The sequence below is a fragment of the Zalophus californianus genome, chromosome 16 (assembly GCF_009762305.2).
Source record: "Zalophus californianus isolate mZalCal1 chromosome 16, mZalCal1.pri.v2, whole genome shotgun sequence".
NCBI classification, from domain to species: domain Eukaryota; kingdom Metazoa; phylum Chordata; class Mammalia; order Carnivora; family Otariidae; genus Zalophus; species Zalophus californianus.
The window spans coordinates 30866775-30893206 of record NC_045610.1 but is presented as its reverse complement, the minus strand read 5'-3'; the positions used below and the strand labels follow the sequence as shown (position 1 = coordinate 30893206).

The following is a 26432-nucleotide window of genomic DNA, read 5'->3' as shown; positions in this document are numbered from 1 at the left end:
AAACCAATGGGCCGGAGAGAGAAGACACTGCACAAAGGACCTTTCTCTTAAAGGTTACTCAGTAAAGGCCAGCCAGGGAGAGGTCAGGGGAAGAGGAAGGTCGGGCAGCTACCTTCATCTCCCTCCCAGGTACTGAGTAGCAAATCTCCCCTCTAAAACAGTTGGACAATTTAAGGCTGCTTGGGAATACACTGGCCCACTTTTTAAGATTGGTGCTCTTTATTTTTTATTTTTTTTTGAGAGAGAGTGAGTTCTGCATTTTCACAAGCAGGGGGAAGGGCAGAGGGAGGGGAAGAGAGAGAGAATCTTAAGCAGGCTCCACACTCAGCATGGAGCCTGGTGCAGGGCTCGATCTCACCACCCTGAGATCATGACCTGAGCTGAAATCAAGAGTCGGACACTTAACTGACTGAGCCACCCAGGCGCCCCTAGATTGGTGCTCATTTTTAAATTCACATTTATATAGTGTTTCACTAACCTCTGAGGTTAGTCTTATTACATCATCTGCATTTTCTTTTTTTTTTTTAATCATCTGCATTTTAAAGATAAATAAACTGAGACTCCAGTCAAGCTGCCCATGTCCTTTCTAATACTTAGGGGCCAGGGTTTCCTCTTTATTCAAAATCCAGATGCCGGATAACATAACACCTAGCAGTGGATGATTCCAAAAGAAATGACAAGTTTGCTGCAGAAAAATTCACATGCATACAAGATCATCTTATACACACACACACACACACACACACACACACACACACACACGGGACCCTCAGTCTGCACTGAATAGATACTATCACCTCCCCTCCCACACATCCCATGCAGCATTTCCCAAGGGCACCTCATGCTGCTCCTGAGCCTACTCTGCCTACCCCGGCCATGTGCTCCTTCCTATGCCTGGAATGTTGTCTTTCCCCTACCCTGTGTCGACCCACTGCCCCCTCACTTCGCCCCTCTCTGTGATTCCTCACTCACCCTTCAAGTCTCAGCTGAAATACTGCCTCTGTAGGGAGGACTCTGACCCCCCTGGGGAGAATTAATTACTTCCTCCTCCAATAATAGCATCCAATACAACACGGTAATTATGTTGCATTATAATTGCTAATTTGTTTCCAGTCTGTCCTTCTCCCCAGGAGATTGCGGAGCCAGGGAGGGCAGAGACTTACTCAGTACTGTACCCCTGGCCACTAACACATGTATTGACACAGGGCAGGATTGTGGTGGTGAATGATAGGGGGTGGAGGAGGCACTATAGACGTCTCGGATGCTATAAACAAAGAAGGAAAACATCTTGGCCCAAACAGAAGTTTCTCCTTCATCATCTCCTGCCTGGGAGGCTAGGTAACACCTGCTTCAAAGGAACCTGATGGGTTTGAACAAATGCGCTGCTGAATAGAGCGTTGTCCTTCAGGCGGAGTTTAGCACAGGGGACCCTTTAAATGATGAATTTCTTCAGTGTTCTCCAAGGCAAGAGCTGCATCAGGCAGGGAACTCGAACTCAGGCCAGCAGACTTGTGCACAAAGTTAGGGACGTCTGGTGAAAGGCTAGTTAGGTCCGCAGCATTCTCTCCTTGTCTGCACATACTTTGCACTGGAGTTCACCAGACACAGGCATCTGGATAGTGCCAGAAACCAGATCAGCAAAAACATATCCGGCCTCGAATCCAGCTGAAGGGAGGAAGGGCAGAGAATCATAGCAACAGGCAGGGGTTTTTGTGTTTTTTTGGTTGGTTGGTTGGTTTTTCATTACAGCATCATCCCCAATGTGTAGACCAGTCCATGGCACATACCTGATACCCAAAAAATACGTTAAATGAATGTACGACTAGGGGACTCTACAATATCACTGGGTAAGTCATGAGATGGAGAAGACATGATAGCACTGTAGTTAGAAATAATTCTCTCATAAGCCACTAAGAGTTGGTCTAGTGGGTGAGTCTCCCAAGAGGCACACTCACATAACAGCAGATAGTGACCGAACTGCTGTCCAAAGAGTGCAGGTCCAATTAACTAAAGGCCTTTGGTCTAAGTGGAATATACACGTTCCCATCTGGGCACCAAAGGACAACTGCCCAGCTTCTTCCTTTTCCACCATTTTCCATGCAGTATTCAGCCTCTGTCTCAGGAAATTCTGTGACTATTTAAAGAACATTTGCTACAAAGGGCACAAAATCATTAGAGAGCCTGCGGTGACCACATAGCCTTGACCAGCAGTTGATCCGGGGCCATTTTTAAGGGTTAAAAGATGCACAAGATTTTTTTTTTTTTTTTGAGTGCTACTACACTGTTTCTTCAGGTTGTTTTTGCATGAAAAATCTCTGCAGGTGGGCTATAACCATAATTTTAAAAGCTTGGCCATATGGGAAGGAAGCCAACATTTATCTGATGCCAATCATATGCCAGAATGCAATAAACTAGACACTTTTGGTTTATTCAATCCTCATGACTGCACTATGAGGGAAGTGCTATACCCCTTTTGCAGATAGGAATTGAGGCTCAGAGGTAATCCGTAACTTGCCTAAGCTCATCCAATCTGTCACAGGCTGGCTGATGATTCCACGCCAACTCAACACATAGCTCACAGATGGGCTTCAGAAAACACTCGTGATTTTAAGAGAAGCAAATCCTCTTGATCAATACATTTTCCTGACTTTCAGAAACGGACACATTTGATTGGGCGTACCAAGGTTGGCCTGGCACAGAATGACAAAAAGACCTGTGACTGCTCGGAGGAGATGAGGTAAGCCTCCAAAGCATATTTTCCCAAGGCCCCAGTAAGCCTGGCCAGTCTATTTCGGCTTAAGCCTTCTGACTGCAGTGAAAGTCTGAGTGATAATGAGCTGTGTAGGAGAAGGAGAGTGTTCTGTTGTGTTGAACAGGCCCCTGATGAGAATAGCTTAACTCCCCTTGCAAAATGGTTGGAGTGCAGTGGCACTGTTTCTGGGGAAAATAACATCACCAATCCATCGCAGAGATGTAGGTGGGAATGGCACAGAACGTAAGAACATGTTGGCACTATCTGTTTAAAATAGCAAAAGCAGCAGAAAGACATGAACACAGTCATTCTAACCTTGTTAAACTAAAAACATTCCTTGGGCCCTCTTGGGAAACTTTATTGCGCTTCAGAAGGAGGGAGGGGAACCAGCTTCTTCGTGGTCAGTTTCATCTGGAGATACTCCTATTCTACTCTTCCTCTAACTGGCATAGGAGAAGAGCAGACACAACCCAAAGACACCCAGTCAAAATGCGGAGGTTTGGAGTACAAACCTTATTACTTATTTTTAAGAGGTCTTCCTTTGGGTAGACCCATCAATAAACCTTTAACCAGGAACTGCACTCCTGAGAATGAAAACAGACTCCAGGCTTCCTGGGTTCGATCCAGTTCTGCCACTTACCTTGGACAAGGAAACTCATTCATCTGTGTTTTCTCATCTGTAAAATGGGGATAATAAAATTATCTACCCATAAGGATTTTTGTAAATGTTCAATGAGTTAATCCGTACAAACTAGCCGTCCCCAATACACGGGAAGCCCTCAATTTATTATCATTACCTTATGGACTCAATCATAAACATGGACAAAAGCTATGCGCTGGTATCACTGCAGTACTGTTTATAAAAAACTGGAAACAAGCTAAAAATGCAAAATTGAGTGAACGATTAAGCAAAACAGGCTGTATTATCTCCAGTCCAGAAAAAAAGGTGGGGCCACTGAAAATTCTGGCTATGAAAACTATGTAATATTTTGTAAATGTTTATAAAATAAGTGGGGGAAAAAAGCAGTACACAGAATCACATATATGGCATGTTTACAGGAAATACATGAAAATGTATTAGGATGAATGAACTCTGGGTGATTTAAAATTTTTCTGTGCTCTATTTTCCCAAGTGTTTTATACATTTTCAGAGTAAAGATATACAAAATAGTATTTAAACCTTATGTTAAAGTTGCCGCTTTTTGAGTGTAATCTACACTAAGGCTCAAGGGTTGCAGAACTGTTATTTTTATTTTATTAATATGTTCAGAAAAAGAGGACCTAAGGGAAGTAAGGTAGGTAATTTTCCAGGCTTATAAATCATTGATAGTTGGTTCTCCGGAAGCTTCAAAAAATAAGGCTGGTGTTTTTCCTTATTTAGGATACACTATCTAGGATTTCCATGACAATTACTCATCAACTTTCCTGTGGTTGCCATGAACGTTCTAGATGACCCTCCGTCAGGAAGCCAGTAAGGCCAAGGAAGCTAGAAGTAGGCTCCCGGCAGGCAGTTAGAGCCTGCTACAGTATTCATGACAAGAGGTGCTCGGTCCAAACCACTTCATTGTCAGTCTCTCTCCTCCAACCCGCCCTCTTCCCTCTCGAACGGTGAGCCCACTGCTTTGCCACAGGCTGAGGACAGAGGTGGAGGAGACTCAGTCCTGCCTTGAAGGAGGTCAGCCCTGGGAGCAGAGCAGCAGACTCAATCCTAACGCAATGTGACAGGGGCCACCCTATCAGTGCTGTACAGTCAAAGAGGAAGGCATCTGATGGCAGTTGGGAATGAGGAAATGTTTGCCAGGGTAGGAGAAAGGCTGCGGAAGGGCATCCCAGGCTGAGGAACAGCAGCTGCAAAAGCGCCAGGAGGGCACAATGTTGGGGGGGAGGTTGTGAAACTCACTGTGGGGCTTTAGTCTGAGAGGGAGGATGAGGAGTCGGCACGTGAAGACGCCGGTGGGCTGGCCTGAGTCGCAGGGGCTGAGTCAGTGGACGTTTTAAAGCAGGGGACAGCCATGCTTGACTCTACTTTGGGACGATAATGCTGGTTGCAGTGTGGCGGCTGCGCTCATTTGGGGGGTGTACCCAGGGGCAGGGGTACAGCGGAGGTGGCTAAGCAGTCTGAGGGCTGCTCGCAAGGGCTTGGCAGGGCCTTGAAGAGGGACGGGGGGGTGAGCAAGCAGATCAGGGAGTTGTGACTGAGGCAGAGGGGACAGTTCTGGCTGACTGCCTGGATCTGAGTGTGACACAAATCAAGGATGGTTGGGAGGCTCTGGCCATGGCCTGAACTGAGACAGGGAACTTCAGAGAAATGGGCTTGGTGGTGGGGGAAGGAGGGAAGATAATGAACTCAGTCTGGGACAGGTTGAGTGGAATGTGCCAAGGGGCATCTGGGCAGTTGATGAGAGAGGTCTGGTCTTTAGAAGATAGCTTTGGGCTGAAGATGCTGATCAGGAAGGGGAGAGCACAGGAGTGGGCAGATGCTCTAGAAATAGAAGAGGCTACCCTGGTGGACTAGAGGCCAGAATTAGAGGGAAGAATGATGCTTTAAGACACTCAGTCTTCAACATTAGGTTTGATGGAGGGTTGCCTGAGGGTTTTTACTGAGGCTCTAAATGCCATCCACACTAAATGAATTTTCAGTTCAAGTTTGATCTGTTTGCTATTGCTGACTTTGAAAATGCAGTTGTGTATATGGTGACCTGCTTTCCTGTCCCAGCTCCCCGACTCTGGAGGAAGGAGTCAGACCTCTCTGACTCTGCTTCCTGTTCTGTAGAAAGGGGGAGAATGGCATCGAACATTCCCTTCATTTGCAATATGATGTATGTCTGGTTGCTGATATAAAATTGTGTAACCTCAGTCCTATGGTATAGTCTATAAACTAAACCAAAAGGATTCTCTTGGTAAAGATACATCATTTATAAAATTTACAATCTTTAGGCCCCAACTAGCATATTTTTTAAACTGAAAACATGTGCTGATTTTAATGTCTGAGCTGGCTCTGGCATTTCAATTATTAAAAAGTGGACTAGAAAGTTCTAGATGACAGGGCGCATTTGTTTCTCTTTCTATCCTGACTTCTCCCCCCCCCCCAAAAAAGGCTAGTATACAAATTACAATGCTAGATGAGCTCAAGCTCTCAGACATGCATTATCATCTTCACAGCCATCTAATTTAGAGACAGTGGAACAAATCCAAGTAACAATTTTATTCTAGTCTACAGCACATTTTTTTACATACATTTTAGTGGTTTCGACAGTGTTACTTTTGAGCAGACTTTAAATGAATCCACAAAAGTTAATATGTTAAAAACAGAATAAACACAAAACAACAGGCATCAGGATGTTCAGAATCATGCAGATAGGAGTGCTCTGGTTGGTGTGATCACTGGGCACCTTGCCTATTTAAGAATCTACCAGCAAATACCAGTTCTTTATACCCATGTAATTCACCCAAATCAGGGAGTTCTAAATATGCACACCCAAAATAAACCCTCTTTTAAAGCCACAACAGTACAAAATTTCAATGAATAAGTCTAAATGTGTCGTCAAGCCAATTATTCCACTGATCAAACCCAAATCCAGCAGTCAGTATCAGCAAGGATCTAAAGGCAAGGTTATTTCATTTATTAAAACACCAACAGGAGATTAATAAACAAAACAACTAATGTTAATCTTAATATAAGACACGGAAGGAAAACCAAAAATAATATATTAAATACCACTCCATTGAGCCAGGATACAACCCATGAACTACAGATACATGTTTCTATCTGCCAAACAATGCTTTAAATATTCTTCTATGGAAAAGAAAAAACTCTATCAGGAGGTACAGGGGAAGGATAGGAATGTGAATTTGTGCACCTAATTCCACAACTGAAAATGAGTATCAAACTGATAATATTAAGCTAAGTGACAATGACTTAACCGACGGGCATCAAACAGGCAATACCACTATTCACTGTAATTCATAACACTCTTCAGAGTCTTCAGTGGATGACCACTCCAACAATACCATCATAATACAGATGTGAATACTCATCCACTGTTGAAAGAGATCCTGAAGAAAACATGGCAAAGGCATAGAGAAAAAGTTGCATCTTTTGAAAAAGTTAATGATATCAAAATACTTTTCCATCACTGGTAAACCAAACTAGGTCAAGTATATGGCCCAAAGCAGCATGGAGTTCAGAGTCAGAGGTTGGCAGAAAAGTTTGGAAAACCACAATTTTTAAAAATTGGCAATTTCTCTATGCTTAATAAAACTATCAGAAGAGGTATAATGTTCGTTTGTGGAATGTTGACAGCTTGCTGAAAAATTCACGTGAATGAGGAACCGCAGAGATGCGCTTCAATGAAGTCGTCTTTAAAAATTTACAAAAAATGAAAATTTCTATTTAAAAAATAACCATGTTATGCCAAGATGAAACATGGTAAAAGTAGTGTTAAGTTCTGTCCATGATTCTTCACACAGTTAACGGGAAAGTGATAGAAACAATTTTCTCTTAAAAAGGAAGCTTTGTTGTTACACTGACTTTTACAATCTGACCTAGTAATTTAGAAAAATCATGTAGTAAAATCTGTAAAATTAAAATACAAAATTCTGTTTTGTAAACATCGGTTGGCCAAGTCTATCCGGAGTCCTTCATGATAGTGGAATGGAATGAATAATTAATTCACTACCTTTTTTATCTGCTGTGAGGGGGAACATTCCAGAACACAGCTTTTGTACTTTCACAGTAATTATATTCAAAAGATATAAAGAAAGTCAGTGCAGTTGTCTTTTTTTTTTTCCCTCTGTGCAATTTTCAGCTCTTACCCCACTCCCAAGTGCCATAATTGAAATAATACTGGTTTCGAGACCTAGTACAGATGGGTCATAAATGCCGCATAAAGTCTGTAGGACTTCGATAAAGGTATTTCCAAATGGCATAGTAATGCACTGCAGCTGCCGTGGCCACAAAGAGGTGCCAGATGGCATGGGCAAAGGGAATGATGCCATCACTCTTGAAGAACACAACTCCCAGGCAATAAATTAAGCCCCCACAGGCAAGTTCATGAAGTCCATCCGTGTTATTCTGTCAACAGAGGAAAAAAAGAGGTTGTGATGTTACTCTCGATGTGACAAACTAGAGATCATTGCAATTCCCCCGCAGCCTGCTGATCTTCTAGACAATGAAGGAGCCGCACAGACAGCATCCTGCTCAGTAAACATGAACTAAACTGAAAAGTCTCTCATCCGTCAGGCTGGATTACCCTTGGGGGCTGGCGGTCTTGACTGGCAGAGAAGTCAGGTTACAGGCCCCACGGTGAAAAGCAGCAGCCTCTGCTCATCTATGGCATGCTGAAGCCGACTGCAATCACACCCAGACACAGGAGTTCAGGTTAAGAAAGTACCATCTTTGGCTTTCACCTTCTCCTTTAAGAGCTTTCTTCCATACTAAGGCGCACCCACACCACCGCATTTATAATTGACATCTCGGCCCATCCTCCTCTCAAACTGTTCTACGCTGATTGCTTTTCCAAGACTTCCCCTGCTTGTGTGAGCTTATGGCTTCCTTATGGCTGACATGGGCAAATCACAGCTACAAGTGACCTCGGAGATCAGACAGCACGTTAAGGATAACATACTTCCTGACCTTCTAGATGTTGCGAGGCCTTTAGGTCTGTGAGCCTAGGCGTTTCTGAGCTCAGCAGGAAGTTAAAAGTCACATGTGCTTTAACACAAAAAGGAGAATTTTTAGGCTGATCTTGGTTTTCCAAGACCTAGGCCCATCTTCAAAATTAAAGTGGGCTATATGAATGAGGGGAAGAGAACAGAGGCAAGGCTTAGGAGGCTGATGAACAAGTCAGTCCCCCAGATTCCTGAGGACTAGGAATAGAAAGATCTCAGGTTCTGCAGGGTGGTGAAAACCTAAGCCAGACTCTGGCAAGGCCTTGGAAGGGGATGCATGTGTGGGTGTCTCAGAGGCCTGGGCACTGACAACTGCACACTCATGAGCTCTGGAGCCTTGGACTGCGGCCAGGTCCAGCTGGGAGCATGGGGAAGCTCTTATGCAGCCACCAACTTAAAGCCCCATGCACCTAGACAGTGGCAGCAACAGACAACCACGAGCTCAGAACCAGGCGTGAGGATCTAGGGCCACAGGTGGGGATCAGTCCTTTCTTCAAAGTTCAGGTAAGTCCCCACGGTTTTTGTAAAATCAAAAGATGGGGAAGGAGCCAACCCAAATCAACTGGTAACGGGTTTCTTATTAACCTTTGTAAGATGTAAAGTCAGCCAGACTGATTTTTATCAAAAACAAACAAAAAAACCCCCAAATACCACACATTTATTATTACTTTAAGGTTACAAAACAACTGATACCTATTATTATACAAAATTCTCTGCGTATGTGCATTAGGGACATATTTCTAGAAGGTCTTCATCAGATTCTCGAAGGGGCATATAATTCCCAAACAGTAAAAAGTCATTCATCTAACATAATTCATCCTCCTCATTTTAGAGATGAAGAGAGTAGAACCAGAGGAATGAAGTAACCTGAACAAAGCCATAGAGCTGGTCACTGCCCAAAAGATAGCACTCTTTTTTTCTTTCCACTGAAACAATAAGCAAGAGACCAAGCCACGTACAGAGGTTGGTTCTGATATACATTCTGGTAGCAGACAGTTCCTCAAGACACCATATTTAACTTATTAACTTTCAGGGAACCAGACTATAGTGAATCCTAAAACAAAAGCTGTTTTCTTCATTGCCTGTGTCATTGCACTTTTATTCTATCCTAGGCACTGTTCGAAGTGTACCCATGTTTACTCATTTAATCTTCACAACCCTAAATTAGGTACTGTTAGTATCCCAACTTTACAGATGAGAACACTAAACAGAGAGAGTACATAATTTGCTCAAGGCCACGTAGTGTTTAAGTGTCAGAATCAGGATTTGAACCAAGGTGGTCTGGTTCCTGAACTTAAATTCTTCTTTGGGGGAGGGGGAGGGAAGAGTGGAAACGGGTCATTATTTATTTATTTATTTATTTATTTTTAAAGATTTATTTATTTGAGAGAGAGAGAGAATGAGAGAGAGACAGCACGAGAGGGAAGAAGGTCAGAGGGAGAAGCAGACTCCCTGCTGAGCAGGGAGCCCAATGTGGGACTCGATCCTGGGACTCCAGGATCATGACCTGAGCTGAAGGCAGTCGCTTAACCAATTGAGCCACCCAGGCGCCCCGGAAACGGGTCTTTTTTTAAATTGATGATTACTTTACAGAGTGTAATACATAAATACTAAGTGAACACCATGGGTCTTGATAAATGCATACATCTATCTAACCCATACCCCGATCAAGAGAGACCACTTACCCCAACACCCCCTCCCAATCCTGGACAATCTCTTCCACCAAAGCAACCATTGTTCTTACTGCTGCTATCACCACACACTAAGTCTGTTTTAGAACTTCACATTAATGGAATGATACTGTATGTCTATTTTTGTATCTGGCTTTTTTTTTTTTTTTTTAAGATTTTATTCATTTGAGAGAGAGAGAGGGAGAGAGTGCACAAGCAGGGGGAGAGGCAGAGGGAGAGGGGGGAAGCAGACTTCCCGCTGAGTAGGAAGCCTGATGTGGACTCAATCCCAGGAACCTGGGATCACAACCTGAGCCGAAGGCAGACGCTTAACCATCTGAGTCACCCAGGCGCCCCTGGCTTCTTTTTTTATCAGTTCTTTCCATCTGGGGCTTTATGGAGGTCTTTTTGTAGATTATGTTTTCATTTCTGTTGGGTAGTACCTGTTGAGTCATAAATCTATGTTTAATTTTATAATAAATGGCTAAATAATTTTCCAAAATAGTTCTGCCATATTATACTACCCCCAAGAATGAGTTGGGGTTCCAGTTATTTCACATCTTTGCCAGAATTCGGTGCTGTCAGTCTTTATTTTAATAATTCTCCAGGGTATATTCTGGTAGCACATTGAGGTTTTAATTTTCATTTCCTGATGACTAATGATGTTGAGGGCTCTTTCAAGGGCCTATTGGATATGTGTGTACCTTTGTGAAGTGTCTGTTCAAGTGTTTTACCCATTTTTATAGGACTCTTTATTACTCATTTGAAGTATTTTATATAGTCCATATACATGTCCTTTGTCAGATACATACAGAGAAAGCAAGTATTTTCTCCCAGTATGTAGCATGTCTACGCATTTTCAAGTTCATTGATCTTTTCTTCTGTAGTATCCAATCTGTTGTTAACCGCTTCAAAAAATTTTTGTTATCATATTGTTTTCAGGTCTAGAATTTCCACTCAGTTCCTTTTTTGTAGTTCCATTTCTTTTCTGAGATTCTGCATTTGTTTACTCATTACGTTTTAAAGGCCTTGTATGCTAATTTCAACATCTCTGTCATCTTTGTATCTGTTTCTATTGACTTGTATTTCCTTAGGTGCGTGGTGTCACATTTTCTTGCTTCTTGCTTATCTACTAATATTTGTTTGGATAAATGGATGCCAAGCTGTGAGAGTATAGATTTTGTTGTGTTCCTTTCAATAATGTTGAGTTTTGTTCTGGTAGGCAGTTTATGTACAGAGGATCAATTTTATCCTTTCCAGGTTTGTTTTTGGGCTTTGTTATGGCAGTTCCAGGGTAGTCCTCACTCGAGAGCTGGAGTAGTTCTCCTAAGTGTGGAGGTCGACTTGCTGGGTTCAGTTGAACACCTGAGTTGCTCAGCATGGTGTCTCCACTGTGGCTGGTTGGCCTCTGATATCTTCCAGCACCAGGCACCTCTGGACTCTCCATTATCCCACAGCTGTCCCACAGCTGTCCCACAGCCACTCGGCCAGGGCATGCAGAGACTTGCCCTGCACAGATGCAGTGTGGTATTTGGGCAAGGACTCAGGGAAACCCCTTTGTAGATTTCTGGAGACACTTCTATGTGAAGCTCCCTCTTCTCCAGAATCCTCCCCCAAAACTGCAGCAGGCTCAGTAGCTAAAATACTGATTTGTTTCCTCCACCCTGACTGCTGCTCTCTGGCTCCACTTTATTTTGTCGCAGTTTGGAAAGTGTCCCCAGGGAGAAAACTGGGGCAAATTTGAAGCTCATCTTTTGGTTTCTATTCCCTCAAGGGACACAGTCCTGTGTCTGTGGTCCAATGCCAAGAAACAGTTGTTTCCAATACTTTGCCAGTTTTTTATAATTCTTTATGGCAGAAGAATAAATCTCTGATAGCCCAATATTCCAACCAGAATCAAAGCTTTGAGTGTCCAATCACACTGTTTGTTAGTTCAGATGGCTTATGAGGTTCTTTTTGATCTGGTCTCTGTCTAGCTCTCCAGCTTTATTACAAGACTTATGCTATCTGCATAATTACCCACCTCAAGCATAGAGGCACACTCCAACAGGTACACACATTCATGTTCCAAACAATGAACTACTTTTAATTCTTAAAGGTGCTAGTGCTTTCCCCCTCTCCAGGCCTGCCTTCATGCTATATTCTTTCCTGTACAGCTTGCATCATCCCTCCTATCCCTAGGCTCTCTTCTGTCTTTATGAATCAGCTTGAACATCATTTCCTTTAGTGCTTGGATCATGTGCTCCCATAGCAGCCTATGTTTTTCCCAATCGAAGACATTATAAAACTTTATGATAGTTTCTTATTTAAAATGAACTGTAGGTTCCTGCTTGGTGCTGAGTTCTACCGGGGGGAGAGGGGGTATGTGAGGATTATCCTGTTTTGACTATCACAAACGTTAGTCACTGACTATTGTATGACTTGTGAAAATGCCAAGATTTAGGGTAGTAAAAATACTGGATAAACCTGCTCTTATGATACCCCAAGGGAATTTATTTGATGTTCTACTGTAATGATTAGTAACCTACACACACAAACCTTGCTTATGTTGCTTTGGGTGTCGTGAATTGCCCTCTAACTATATGGCCTTCAAGGCAGATTTTCTCGTTTCCATCATTCACCTCCTTCCCTTCACTCTTCCCTGTTGCCTTTACCAACTAAATTATAATTTATTTTTGGTGCTAGGTAATTATTAAAGCTACGATAAAGCTCTTACCTTAAAGAAACATATTTTGACACATTCTCGTAAGACCTATCCTCTGAAAAAAACAAGCAAACCTGTAACTTCTAAACCTTTTACAGGTATTTTTGTGACCAGGTAGGGGCTATATACATTCTTAGCTCATAGGCACAGGAGTGAAATTATAAGTACAATTCTTCTGACCTTTGTAGACTGAGAAAATAATTCAAACTAGACACATTATGAGTTCCTTAATTAATATAGGGGCGAATGCCAAAAAAATGCAGAGCCTAAGACACTGGAGCTAATGGCACAAAATAACCAGTTGGATGGGATCACAAGGCTATAATGATATGCTTTTCTTTCAAATTGATACACACAGATTTTCAAAAGCAATTCAATTTGAAAGGAAGTTCAAAGCATACACACTGACTGCCTACTATAGGTAATGTTACTTCCACCCATGAAAGTCCTCAAAAGAAATTTTCAAGCAAAGTGTAAAAAAAAAAAAAAAAAAAAGAAAAGCACTTTCCTGAGAAAGAGAAATAATATATGTGACTTAAAAGCAAGTGAAAGAAAAGTAAGAGTGAAGACTTTTGGGAAATACTAAATAAAATGTTGACACAACTGACCTCTTGTGGTCCTTCTAATTCTTAAGATTTAATAAGTCAATAATTTATAGGTTTTTTTTTTCATTGTAAGACATCAAAAAAAATTTACCCTCCTCCATGGATTTATAGTTAAGACACTAAACGATTCAGGCAAAAATACTTATCTGCAGGTGACCTCATGCCTCTTTGGGAGAAGGGTGGGGTAGGGGTGGGGTGAACAGAATGGCTATCCAAAAGCAACCCATAGAGAAGATGATCATATGGAAAGAAATATACTTCAGTATATAACTTCTCCAAACTACAACCAGGAGCTAGTATAGATTGCAGGCACTTTGTTATTTATATACTTTTTCTTTGGAGTTAATGGAGATGTCATAACTTCAGAAAGAAAAGCTACATGTCATATCTATGGACCAATGAAAAGCCCCAGCAATTTAAAAGGAAATAAGGTGAAATACTTAAAATTATGAAGCCATTTCTTACCATTGATGTCACCACCAAAGCTGGAGAAAACCCCATTGTGAGATAGAAAAAGAGCTCAACCACCTTATACCTGCAGGATAGAAAGGCAGTTAATTGTATCTATTCCTACAATATTTATGACAATTTCCATTCCAGCTCCCCCCACCTTTTTTTTTTTTTAAAGAAATGCAAACTCTTAAACTATTCCAATGAATATATTTTCCCAGGAGACCATTAGGCCTCTAATTAAAATACTATAGTTGAGTCACAATGAACTAGCGTTTCTTACAGGATTGAAATGGCATCAAACGCCACATGCGACTTGGAAAATGTTTGCTACAAAAAGTGTTATTACTGCATCCAATCCACCATGCATTTTCCCCCTCCCAATCCCAGAGTGTTTGCCCTCCTCACCACTCCTATCCACAGCTATAAGAAACTGAAATTATGAAGACAGACAGGGATGCTGCGTGGGGCCGGGTTTATCAGTGGCAAAGGGATGTTAGCCCTAAGGAATGAAGGGCATATAGTTTTGTTTGTCCCTTTATTTTGCATCTGCACAAACTCCAACTTGTAAGGCTCATCGCATTAGGCTATAGAATGTCTGAAAATGCTAAGAAATACACTGTACTAAGATTCAGCTCACGTTTCTGCCTAATCAAAGTAGGCTCTAAGTTCCTTAGAGGCAGGGGCCAAGTTTCGTTTATGTTCGTATCTGCAAGGCCTAGCATAGTACCTGGCATGATTTAGGCACTCCCTAATACTGCCCAACCAAATGGTCAGGGGCCAATCACATCTCATTGTCCGTGTTTTATACTCAGAGTCCACTATGAAGTAATCTTATCAGGGAACTGGGGAAGAATGGGTTTGTGGGTTTGGTGTAAAAGGAGGCCTGGAATAGGAGAAAAGACAGCTATTTTATCCAAGGATATAAGTTAGGTGTTTGAGCCCAAGAAGCAAACTGTTTCCTCGAATTTATATATATACTATATAACACCACTCAGAATAACTAATTGTGGTCAAAAATGCAACTTAAGTGAATTTCAAAGTCGTAAGTTAGTGAAAACTGCCATTTTCTTCTGAAAAGAGGAAACAATTTAATACTTTGTGATAAACACAAATTATGTTCAATTCTTAGAGCCATTCTGCCAATGACAATAGATAAGCTAATAAATTGTACTCAGGGACAATGATTTCATGCTTGTGAGTTTCTCAAATTCAGGCACGTGAAATAAGGAAAAGAGCCATGGGATAAGAACTAGGACTCTTGGGTCCTAATTCTAGATGAATCACTAATTTGATGCACATCCTAAATGGTCTCATTTTTTTAAGCATGAAGCTGGAATAGATGACTCTGAAGGTCTCCTCTGGAGCCGTGATGCTAAATTTCAGTAAGCTTTCCTTTTGATATTTGCTTAATACTTATGACTATGGACTAAAAATAACAGGTTAAAAAATGTGCCCCATGGTTAGGATATTAAGAGTTCAGATGCTCTTCCAAATATCCCCTTTCTCAGGGAATCCTAGTTTGGAACATCTTCTGGGTTCCCATCTAGGTAAGTGTTGTTCCAGTGCTTATCTATTATCTTCAGTCTTCATTGAAAGCTCAAAAAAGCAGTTTTTATTCTCATGTGCTAAGTATGGATCACAGAGTTTTAAGGCTATTTTGCTGCTGATAAGGCCAGTCGCCTGAGGATGTGAAGTGACATCCGAATGACTAAAATGGTAGTCGGTCTGTCCCTCAAATGCATCCTATCATACATGTGCCATTTAGTTCTTCCCACAGCAATCTGTCTACCAATAATGAACACCAAATGGCTTCAAAGATTTGCTAAAAGCAATATATATTCTATTTATGTATTTCTACTATTCTGAAGTGTAAATATAAAGCAAACTGTCGTAACGTCAACAGAATTTAGGTAGTTAATTTTAAAACTATCAAATGTAAATTATTTTCTCTTACTTTTCATGGTAGAGAAATACATAAATGGTTCCTCCAGCTGCCATGAGCCAGATAAACCAACGCATATGAGATGCCAGGGGTCCAAGTTCACGGAGATTTAACCTAAAAAATTGTAAACATGACAAAAAAGAACAGAAGTGATAAATGAAGGGAATTCACAGGACCTGTGTTTTCCTCTAGGCTTGAAAACTGGGCAAGCAAGTACTAGCATAAAACCAGGATGAAAAGGCATTCAACATGCCATGGAGGTATTCAGGCAATTTAGGTAAAATTAATAATTCAAGGATAAAATTGTTAGTTGACCTTTGACTTAGAATTAGTTCCAACGTGGTTTAAAAATGGAACCAGCTAAAAGGAGATATGCAGAAGTGAGTTCCACCACACCTGTGATGCCCGACTTTCCTTATTAGGCAGACTTGCTGTCAAATCAGCTTAATTCTGATAATGTATTTGGGAGCAGATTGCTTACAAAGCTTAATGAGTACCCTGAACAGAATCCTCAACCAGGATCCCATACCCACAGCAGATACCTAATACACAGACCCAGTATCTCCATTACCAATATCTCTGCCAAGGGAGAACATGAGAAGAGTTAGCTCAACATATGTTATGAAAGACATTTTGTCAGAATTTAACTGTGGGCTCTTGTAAAGCTTGAATTTTAAGATGCTGCAAATTCATTTGTACTCATTTCATATTAAGAATAGCTATGATAAAAAAAAAAACCCAAATGTTATTCTGATTGGCTATGAGTACAAAATTATTATTTCCAAACAGGAAAGGCACTACCTACCTATTGAAAACAACAGGTGAACAGGTTGCTTACTGTAATATTTGATTCCTCAGCTTTTAAAAATTTTATTTCCTTATTTTAAGTCAGGGAATACTTCCCAAAAGTCTGTAAGTATTCCTGCTCCAATATGATGCAGAGCTATAATTTAGTGAGAAGTATTAGGGAGAAAAGACACTTTTTTATTCCAACAGATAATTAGGTTTCTTCTTAATGACTGATGCTGAGTAAGTTAGAAAGTAGAGGCCTGCTGTTTCTTGTGACTACTGCAGTTGAAATTCACAAAATGAATTTCTGAGTGTTTAAAACTGGACCATGTCTTGATAGAGGGAATCTAATGTTCCTTTAATCATAGGTTTCCAGGCAACAAAAGATTCTATCTAATCTATACCAAAAGGGCTGAAAGAGCAAAAATTGAATAGAATACTAGGTATTTTATTTTTTTTTAGTATTTCATTTTTATTTTTTTTTTAAGTAATCTCTACACCCAACATGGGGCTCAAATTCACGACCACCTCCTCCCGCCCCCCCCCCCCCCGCCCGAGATCAAGAGCTGCAGGCTCCACCCACTGAGCCAGAATACTAGGTGTTTTAAATAGCTAACTAATTAGTTCTCTTACTTGTACGGCTAAAGAAATGAGAAGTGCACTCCATATATAGTAGCTACTGTGCTGTGAAGTGAATTGTAGACAAATAGGATAAATTTCCAAAGTCAGCCTGTTTTCCTCACACATATTTACAGCATTTCCACTTAAATGATTAGATGTCCAAGTACTCTGAACAGCCGCAGTATATAGAAAGAACATGGAAGGCAAAGGTGACATATTTCAAAATGAGTGTGCTACCTACACACAAGTTCCTGGCACTTCCTCGTGAACAATCCAATGCCAGATATATATTCTGAACAGCAGTGACATTCTTCCCTTAAAATCTGCAATCTGGCCCAAGTGAAAAAAACAAACAAACAAACATGTATGCATGTGTTGGAAGGAGAGGGATGGGGTATATGCATGGGGCAGGGAAAGGAGGAAGGGAAGGAAGGACAGAAATTCTATCCCAAAACACACTACCTTCAAACATAGAAAGGCAGTATCTTACCATGGAGCGTAAGAAGCAGCAATGAAGAAATAAATAACCATTCTATCACACATGTGAAAACAATGCTCCACTGTCCTAGTTGGGGGAAAAACATGTTAGGCAAAGTTTTTAGAAAAGTTTCAGACTGGCAGCATGGGTTATCACTCCAGCATGTTGTAATTTCCATTCCTGCTCTAGTTTCTTGTGGAAGTTATAACTTGGCTTTCAAAGTCACACAGCTAGTTTTTTTAATTTAAATTCAATTAGCCAACATATAGTACATCATTAATTTTTTATATAATGTTCAATGATTCATTAGTTGCATATAACACCCAGTGCTCATCACATCACGTGCCCCCCCTTAATACCCATCACCCGGCTACCCCTTCCCCCCACCCCTCTCCCTTCTGTAACCCTCAGTTTGTTTCCTGGAGTCCAGAGCGTCTCATGGTTTGTCTCCCTCTCTGATTCCTTCCCGTTCAGTTTTCCCTCCCTTCCCCTGCGGTCCTCCACGCTATTCTTTATGTTCCACATTTGAGTGAAACCATATGATAATTGTCTTTCTCTGCTTGACTTATTTCACTTAGTATAATCCCCTCTAGTTCCATCCATGTCAATGTAAATGGTAGGTATTCATCTTTTCTGATGACTGAGTAATATTCCATTGTATATATGAACCACATTTCTTTATCCATTAATCTTTACACAGCTATTTTTAATAACACAAAGCCACATGTAAAAGCTTTACATTATTTTTAAGCTTTCACATACAGTAGTCACCATGTATGAGATACAGGGGCAGAACCCCACAGTAATCAGGAGCTCTGAATTTATTTTGGTTAAAATAAACAAACAAAATCTGTGGTTAAAAAAACAAAATCTGTCTGGCTGATATTTTCCATTTCTTTTAGATCCTATGTAATAGAAAAATGAAATTCCTTGAGGGCAGACCACCCCTCAACCCCCATCACTGTGCAGGGCAGGAAGTAGTTCTTCATCTTTCTAGAATGTCTTCAGAGAACCTCTCACTTCAAATATCTTAGTGTAGACAGTAAGTTATAATAAAGGAAATTCAGAAACTAATTTAGGAACAGCAATAACCAAAACCAAAACCAAAAAACAAAACAAAACAAAAAAACGCATTTGCTGCAAGCAGGTAGCCACCTGGATTTCTAAGTGGGTTCCTCCTTCCAAAACTGAAAATTCAGGAAGTGTACAAAGATCTGGCGTGATCAGTGAGGTCTAGTCACCCAACGGATTAGACAGAATCTGCCCTTTAATGAGGTGATTTAAAAGTATGAATGCATTGCATCGTCTTGAATCCATTTTCAGCATTCAAGGGTGAGAGCTGTAATTTGGTTTAGGGCTAGTGTTAGATTTTGCCTCACCACATACACAGTGTCAACCAAAGCAAGCTGAGGATGTTTTCATGACGGTTATTGTTCATCATGTTAGTGACGTGAAAATAATTTAGGTCACAGGTCTAAAAAAGCAAACACTAGATTAATGCTTCTCAAACTTGACTGCATATCACAATCACCTGGGAAGTTTATAAAATATAGCCATAAACTCTAGTCCAGAAGATTGTAAATTTTTAAAATGGCTAGAACATGGGGTACAGGGTGGAGGGAAGAAGAGAATCTTTTATTTAACTCTTTGGGTGATTGTGATTCCTAGCCAGGTCTGGAGCCTTTCTAATTCAGCTTTCTAGACTGTTACGCACTTGTTACAGCAGGTAAAGTCAGACCTATAATTTTATTCAAGATCCACCCCGGCTTCTCTGACCCTCACTTTCCTCACAGGGAAAATAGAAATGACAACATTTCTATCATACAGTATGTGTGAGCATTCAGTGAGATCACGTAGAGCAGGTGTTCATTAGCACAGCTTCTAGCACATAGTAGGTACTCAATAAATGCTCATTCCCTTGCTTCTAAATAAGGCTATATTTGGATATTAAAAAAAATTAATCCAGAGCAAAAATCCACATGTGGCTTGATTCTAGCAGTGCTATTTCAAAGTTCAAGAGACCCTGGTTTCTATTACACCTTCTTCAGCCCCTGGGAGGGAGGCCCTGAATACCGAAGGATTCATCTACAACTCTATTGATTCAGAAATCTAGACATCAAAGCCAAGTCAGCCGAGGCAACCACAAGTGTCGGATTGTGCCAGGAAGATAATGAAGTACTCTGGCCTTTGGTCTCTGTGACAGTATGTGCTGGGGAGACAGGTACTTTTGAGGCTTGTGAATATACCCCAGCGAGCCCTCATGATTCAATGCTGTGGTTTTATTTTAGGCCCAAGGAATGGTCACCTAGGCATAGGTAGCAGGCTGGGAACTATAAGCAGTATTGAGATGGGTGTGGATGAAAAACCCCTAGGACTGGGAGTCAGAGGTCTTAGAATGATCAGACTCTGCCAGTCTCACTGATCTGAGCTTCAGTTTCCCCAGGTGAAAATTAAGGGGTTTGAATTAGAAAACCCCTAAGGATCCTTCCTGCTCTGAAACTATGATTCTACTTATAAGGAGACCAGTAATCATCTCACGAATCCCAAACCCTGTTCTTAAATAATACATGTCTTTTTAATATTAGATTGTTTGAATTGTTTGAGATTTTTTTTGGCATTCTGTAAAACCAAAAGCTATATTCTATTATTTTAAAACACTCTAAGTCTGCTCTGAATCCTCCTTTTACGAAAAGAAATTTTGCGCTTTTGGGTTGTACGGAATGTATTCCATAAGCAACTAAATGGTGTGCTTCTCCCTTTGCATGCCCCAAATTAATCTTTCACTCAAAGGAGGAATGCTTTTATGTCCTTATTGGGAGTCTAGTGGGCCTGCTTTGGGTTGGAAGGTACCTGACAGCTAATATGTGAATTCTGTTTGAACAGATACACAGGACCTAATTCTGAAAGCTGAACTTTGCAAAACAGTAAACCCAAACTGCAGCAAACCTCCTTACATGACAAAGTCCTGGTCATTTATAATTTTCAAATCATTTTGGCAGGCATTATCTCATCCACCTATCACAGAACCCTGGAAGTCAGGCATTATTATTCTCGTTTTAGTGATGAAGAAACTGAGGCTCCCTGGGGTCAGGTGACTTACATAAGGCTGAGTGGCAGGGCCGGGCTGACTGCAAGTTCAGTGTACTCTGTCCCTTCTCCACAGCCACCGCGCTCTTACGTGTGCTATGCCTGACGACATTAAAGGACAGGTTTTGGGATTTTACGATGTATAAGTCTTGGGGAAGCAGTGTGGTTTTGTTGGTGGCTGCTGAGAAAGGCCTGCTTTCTTAGATACATATGGGGGTCCTCTAAGTCTGTCCAATCCATTGGAAATTTCCTGAATAATGGCATAGCATCATAGTCTATGAGGCAAGAAAATGTCTATCTACTCTGTAGCTTCAACCTGACTGAAACATGGCAGGAGGGGAGGCTACCCTGAGTCTGCTATTCTGATCTGGTGAACTAGCGTGCCATCCACGGTACCTTAAGTGGCTCTTCTTCCACGACACAATGTGAAATACTGTGGAAACGATGAAGAGGGCGCAGAGGCCCATCCCGTAAATCCATGCGGTTATCTTTTCCCAGCAGTCGTCCGACAGCCGATGCAGGAGGGCACTGCCCACGATGGCCGGAACGATGAGGAACTGAGGGAACAGCGAAGAACAGTAAATACCCTGGGTTTGGCGAAACTGAGATCTCTGTTCAAAATACACAGGTTTCCCAGGGACAGTTTTAGAAAGATCATTTTAAACATTTGCCTCTCGTGGATGCGGTGGTCGGCGACAGCATGGCTGACAGCGAGTGCTGTTCAGGGCCCAGGAACCGTGCCCACCACTGGGTACCCGAATAAGTGGTAACGGATGCAACATGACTCAACTGTGGCAGAGCGGATGTTTTTTATCCTAATTTCATTACATAAGAATGTATTTCACCCTATTCTCTAATGTGATTTAAAGTGGGTACTTAAAATATACACCACATATGCAAAATCAACTGTACAACTTGTGTTCTGATTGTTAGTATGGATCTGCACATTCCACCAATTTGGGAGGTAGTGCCAAGTGAAAGCATTTCTGGGTTATTTGTTTTTAATAGCACCTTTCAGGTAAGCAAGGGTAATCCATTCTCACCTACTCAAGCAATTTTAAGAGACCATAATCTTACAGAGAATTTTGCTTTCTGTACCATAGTTTATACTCCACATGGACACAAATTTCAATGGCCGTCATATGAGTACCACCACTAAACTTTTTTTTGAAGACTTCCTCTTTTTAGAGAAGTTTTTTTGTTCACAGTAAAACTGAAGACTAGTAAACATTTTATAATAATAAACATCCTCAGGAAAAATAAAGTACTTTATTAGATATTAGAATAAGCATACCTGGTAAAGAATGCAAACTTTAGCAATCTTATCTTTTTTCCCCAATACCTATTTTTGCCCTCTTGCAATAAAATATCATATCTCTAGATAAGATCAGCATTTAAGTTTCAAATGCTGAAGTCTTCGCTGGCCCAGACGATATGAGAAAATTAATGACAATAAAGTAAGTTTTTTGTAAGACAGAACTTAATTATTTTGAGATTATGTCCTTTCTACTTTTTCATGTTAAAGTATCCTCTCTTTAACGAAACGATGACGATGGAAGTGTTTTTGTTCTGTTTTGTCTGTTTAGAAACGTTACTGCTCTCTGGAAGCCAAAAATCAGGGGTACAGTTTAGTAAGTTTAATAAGATGACATTTTCTGTTCTAAAAAATTAACACAGAGGTTTCGTCAGTTTTTCCCTTAACTTTGTTTTTTACAAGTATTCCTTAACTTATGACATACCCAGGAGATTAAGGGATCATTCAAGTCCATCTCCAGCAAATAATATTCCTAAAGGTGAGCTGTGCATCTCAGTAGCCAAACTATTATATTTAAGTGCTCAAGATAATGCTAAGTAACGAACACTTCATTGATTACTTTCATTGGTCAGTGGCACGGAAACTATCATGGCACTGGACCTGTAACTTTCATGTGTGTTTTGCAGTTGGTAAATAGAAAAAATAATGGATGTATATTGGAGCAATGAGTGAAGGAAGAAGCCAAATAATTATTCAAACTTTTATATTCCTTATATCCTAATGCTGTCCTAGACTTAAATATACACATACAAACACAAAACTTTTTCTTATGGGTCTGGACAATTATCTTTGGAAATAATTTTACTTTTAGCTGTTAAATTCATCAAATATTTGCTCAAGAATAAAAGATGGAAATTCTGACAGGTATCGAAGACAAATCAAATCAGGCCATGCATTCTTTATTTAGTCCAAGTTGGTACTCTAAACATTTTGACCCTCTGCTCAAAGCTCACTCCACATAAGTGTGTCACTAAGCCAAAGACAGGGGTCAGCTCAAGTCTAAAGAATTCCACTAAATCCTTCCTGTTCCCAGAATCTAAGCCATGGGTCCAGGGAGACTCTCCACTAGAGAGGTTACTCCCAATTTCATTACTGAAGCTCTTTTACATAATCCAGGGCAGGCATGTCAGGTACTAATTTTTCCCTTTAGGAACATTCCAGCATATTAATTATTTAAATAAAAGTCTTTTTAGCACCCAAGGCAAAAGGACATCCAGTGATAAATTAGGATGATATTTCAGTATTAATAAGTATTATCTGAAGTCCACCATTACAATACCTAAAACAGATGCTTCATAAAGTTTGATTTATGCTAAGGAATGACCAAATGGCATTGTTCTATGAGATTATAGAGGATTCTACTAGAAATCAGTTTGGGGTTTATTTGGCATCATTGTTTCTTTATAGAAAACACTGTAACTATTCTTTGGGGAAGAGGATTAAAGACATGAAAAGGCACAACTAGAATTCAAACAAATTTTATTATAATGACATATGTACTAACACTGTCTTGTACTGTCTAAAATAATTAGCCTGTGCTAAGCACTCTTCATGAAAGGATTAAGTTGGGCTCCTTCTCTTTTTCTTATCTTCAGCTATATAGCAGCTACCTCCTTTCCCTCCAAAGTCTCACTAAATGCAGCTTTCAAAGGGAATAACGAAACCAGAGATAAAGGGACATTCATAATGACACAAGAAAATGTCAATAATGCGACCTTAATAGGAAAACTATGAAAATACATATTCATGAACACAACACGCAAATAGAAGAAATGCACCAAAGTGTTAATTTATTTCTGGGTAGTTTTGTTTTTCTTACATATTCTTCAGTGTTTTCTAAATTTCTTATAATGAGCATGTTTTGCTTTTATAAGGAAGAAAAACGTTCACTAAGAATTTAGGGATCAACTCAGCTTTTTCTTCAATAATGTGGAGTAACATCTGCTCTGAAAAGCAGTAGATGCTGTGGAGGTGGGGAGGGGGTGGCTACCTGTTTCAAGGGATCACCTGGTAAGAAAACACCTTTTTCAACAACACCGTGAACTCTCCTTGCCACATGAACACAGCTGACTGTCTTGAAAAGGTGATTCACTTCATTGCAGAGGTGACAGTCCTCATAAATAGTTGTCTTTTTGGTTTTCCTATAACTAGGGTACTTAACTATTATTCTTCTACAGAAGATCTTGTCAGAGAAAATCAGTTTAGGATGGACAGAGCTGGCTGAGCACTCGAAGGGTCTGATACGCTCACACAGCTTCTGGTATCATGACCCAACACTGATGCACTGGTGGGTGAGGTCACAGAGCTAGGTATATCCAACCAACTGGGCCGAGGGTACGAGTTACCTCCTCTCAGCAGAGCCTTCTGGGAAGGACACAAAGGGCAGAAAATGCGTACTCACTGCATGTGTGTAACAGTTAGCAGCATGTTCGTAACAGGTTGGTTTGTAGCGGCCATTGGCTGGGGCCCGGTGGTTCATGAACCTGGACAAACAAAAAGACATCACGTGAGACAACCTCAAAGCATGTAAAGAACAATGGCGAAGGCTGCCAATATTGTTTAGTCTATTCTAATGGAAGAGGCAGCTGCTGGAAATACCTAGTTACGGGAACAAGACCAAAGCCACTGAACAGGTGTAAACTGAGCCAACAGCCATGATCCAAAAGCAATTGCCCTAGTTTATAGGATTAAGTATTCTTTCAGCTTATTCAAAAGAGAAACCTCCACCAACCAAAAGCAAACAGAAATCAATCATATCCACCCCCTTCAACTCATACTCCCCCATGCTAAAAAAAAAATACATATGAATAAAAAAAGGCACAACCAAATCTTAAATCTCAGGGAAAAAATTCAAGGGAATCTTTCTAAACTTTACAAATGCCAGTAACTGCCATTCAATGAAAAGGGATACAATATAAGATTTCAATTTTCTCTCCCAAAATTTATAAAGCTTTACACATGGAGATATTTACACCCTACATTCCACAATTAGCAGGCCTGTCCAACTAGTTTCCCTATATTGCATTACCTGTTCCAGCACCAGACGGCTTAAATAAATGATACCTGACTGTCTCTAGGCCACCTAAACTAGAGGTATGTTTTTACCTGGATTTTTTTTCCTGAGTTAAAACAGTTTGCTTTCAAACCCAAATATATAGTACCTGGTACCCTGGCTATAAAATTCATACATACATACAAGTGTGTGTATGTATCTAAATATCAAAGTCGGTTATACATATAGACACATACCCATATTCCATACTTCTCTTTGGGCCAACTTTGTGGAAACAGCAATACAGTGAAAACTATGAATACCACGGGACCTGAAGATAGGAACAGTATTCTTCCACTTCGGTAGGGAGTGAGGATCCTCCAAAACCCCACCCACGCCCAGGCCATGTTTCATGAGGGATGCTGGTTTAGTCTGTTCTCTGGAAAAGGGGAGATGTAAATCCAGGAAGATAAAAAAGCAGCTGCCCGAAAGCAGCAGATGCAGAGAAACAGGTGAAAGAGCCCCACAGCACTCAGGTCTCCGAGGCCCCACTGCGTTCCTGTGCAAGACGTCAGCAGGTTTTGCGCTATAAATTATCCTTTTGCTTGAGCTACTTTAAGATGGGGGGAAAAGGGGGAGATTTTGTCATCTGCCACTAACGAGTTCTGACCAGTCACACCTTATTAATTACCATGATGAAAAATGGTACCAGGCTGAACCAAATGGCAAAGCCAGGTCTGAAGCACATGGTCAAGCCATCCTAAACAATGCCCGGCTTAGGAACAAAAGACTAGCATTTCTCCCTGAATTAAAAGGGTCTGTTATCCTTAGAGCAAATAAATAAAGAGAAAATGGCAGTTCCTGTCAACCCAATACACAGAGTTTAGGTGGAAAATCCAATGGGGAATGAATTTGGGACAGTGATGATATTTCACTTGGACCATCAACGGGTTAGTTATCTAACTAGTGTGCAGAATATATATTATTGAATGGAATTTGCCAGATGGTTTGAAAACTGTTTAAGAGAAAGGTACAGTTAACAGCTTCAGAATTTATCCAAGCTATTCTTGCACATAGATAAAATAAATCTTTTCTCCCCTGCTAATCCTTTAAGTAACTTTACTAATTTCCTAAGGGTCAAGAGTGTTGCTACATAGCTCTTATTAGTAAAAAGGAAAATAATTGCAGTCTTGAGAAGAATGCTTTAAAAGCATCCCAAGCATTCAAGGATCTACCTCATCACTCCCAGACACAACAACAGACTTCTAAGTAGCATACCCTATCAGGAATTTTAAAGGGTAAAGAGGAAGGCTCCAAAATGGTAGAGGGTAGATTAAATTGAGAGTGTTCTGTT

At 40.7% G+C, this 26432-nt stretch overlaps 1 protein-coding gene across 5 annotated transcripts in view; it reads right to left on the bottom strand.

Annotated features, from left to right (window-relative positions):
• MMD (monocyte to macrophage differentiation associated) overlaps nucleotides 1–26432 on the bottom strand; it is a 73764-nt gene that overhangs the window by 41528 nt on the left and 5804 nt on the right. For 3 of the 5 annotated variants that reach the window (XM_027624949.2, XM_027624948.1, XM_027624947.1), the window contains exons 2-6: nucleotides 24488–24569; nucleotides 21168–21328; nucleotides 17697–17771; nucleotides 15809–15910; nucleotides 13867–13936 (exon numbers count right to left, since the gene is read on the bottom strand). In XM_027624949.2, the coding sequence (XP_027480750.1) occupies nucleotides 13867–13936; nucleotides 15809–15910; nucleotides 17697–17771; nucleotides 21168–21328; nucleotides 24488–24569 (490 nt within the window). Of the gene's footprint in view, nucleotides 1–5935; nucleotides 7827–13866; nucleotides 13937–15808; nucleotides 15911–17696; nucleotides 17772–21167; nucleotides 21329–24487; nucleotides 24570–26432 lie in introns of those variants that run through there. The other 2 variants (XM_027624946.1, XM_027624950.1) reach the window with 2 other exon arrangements.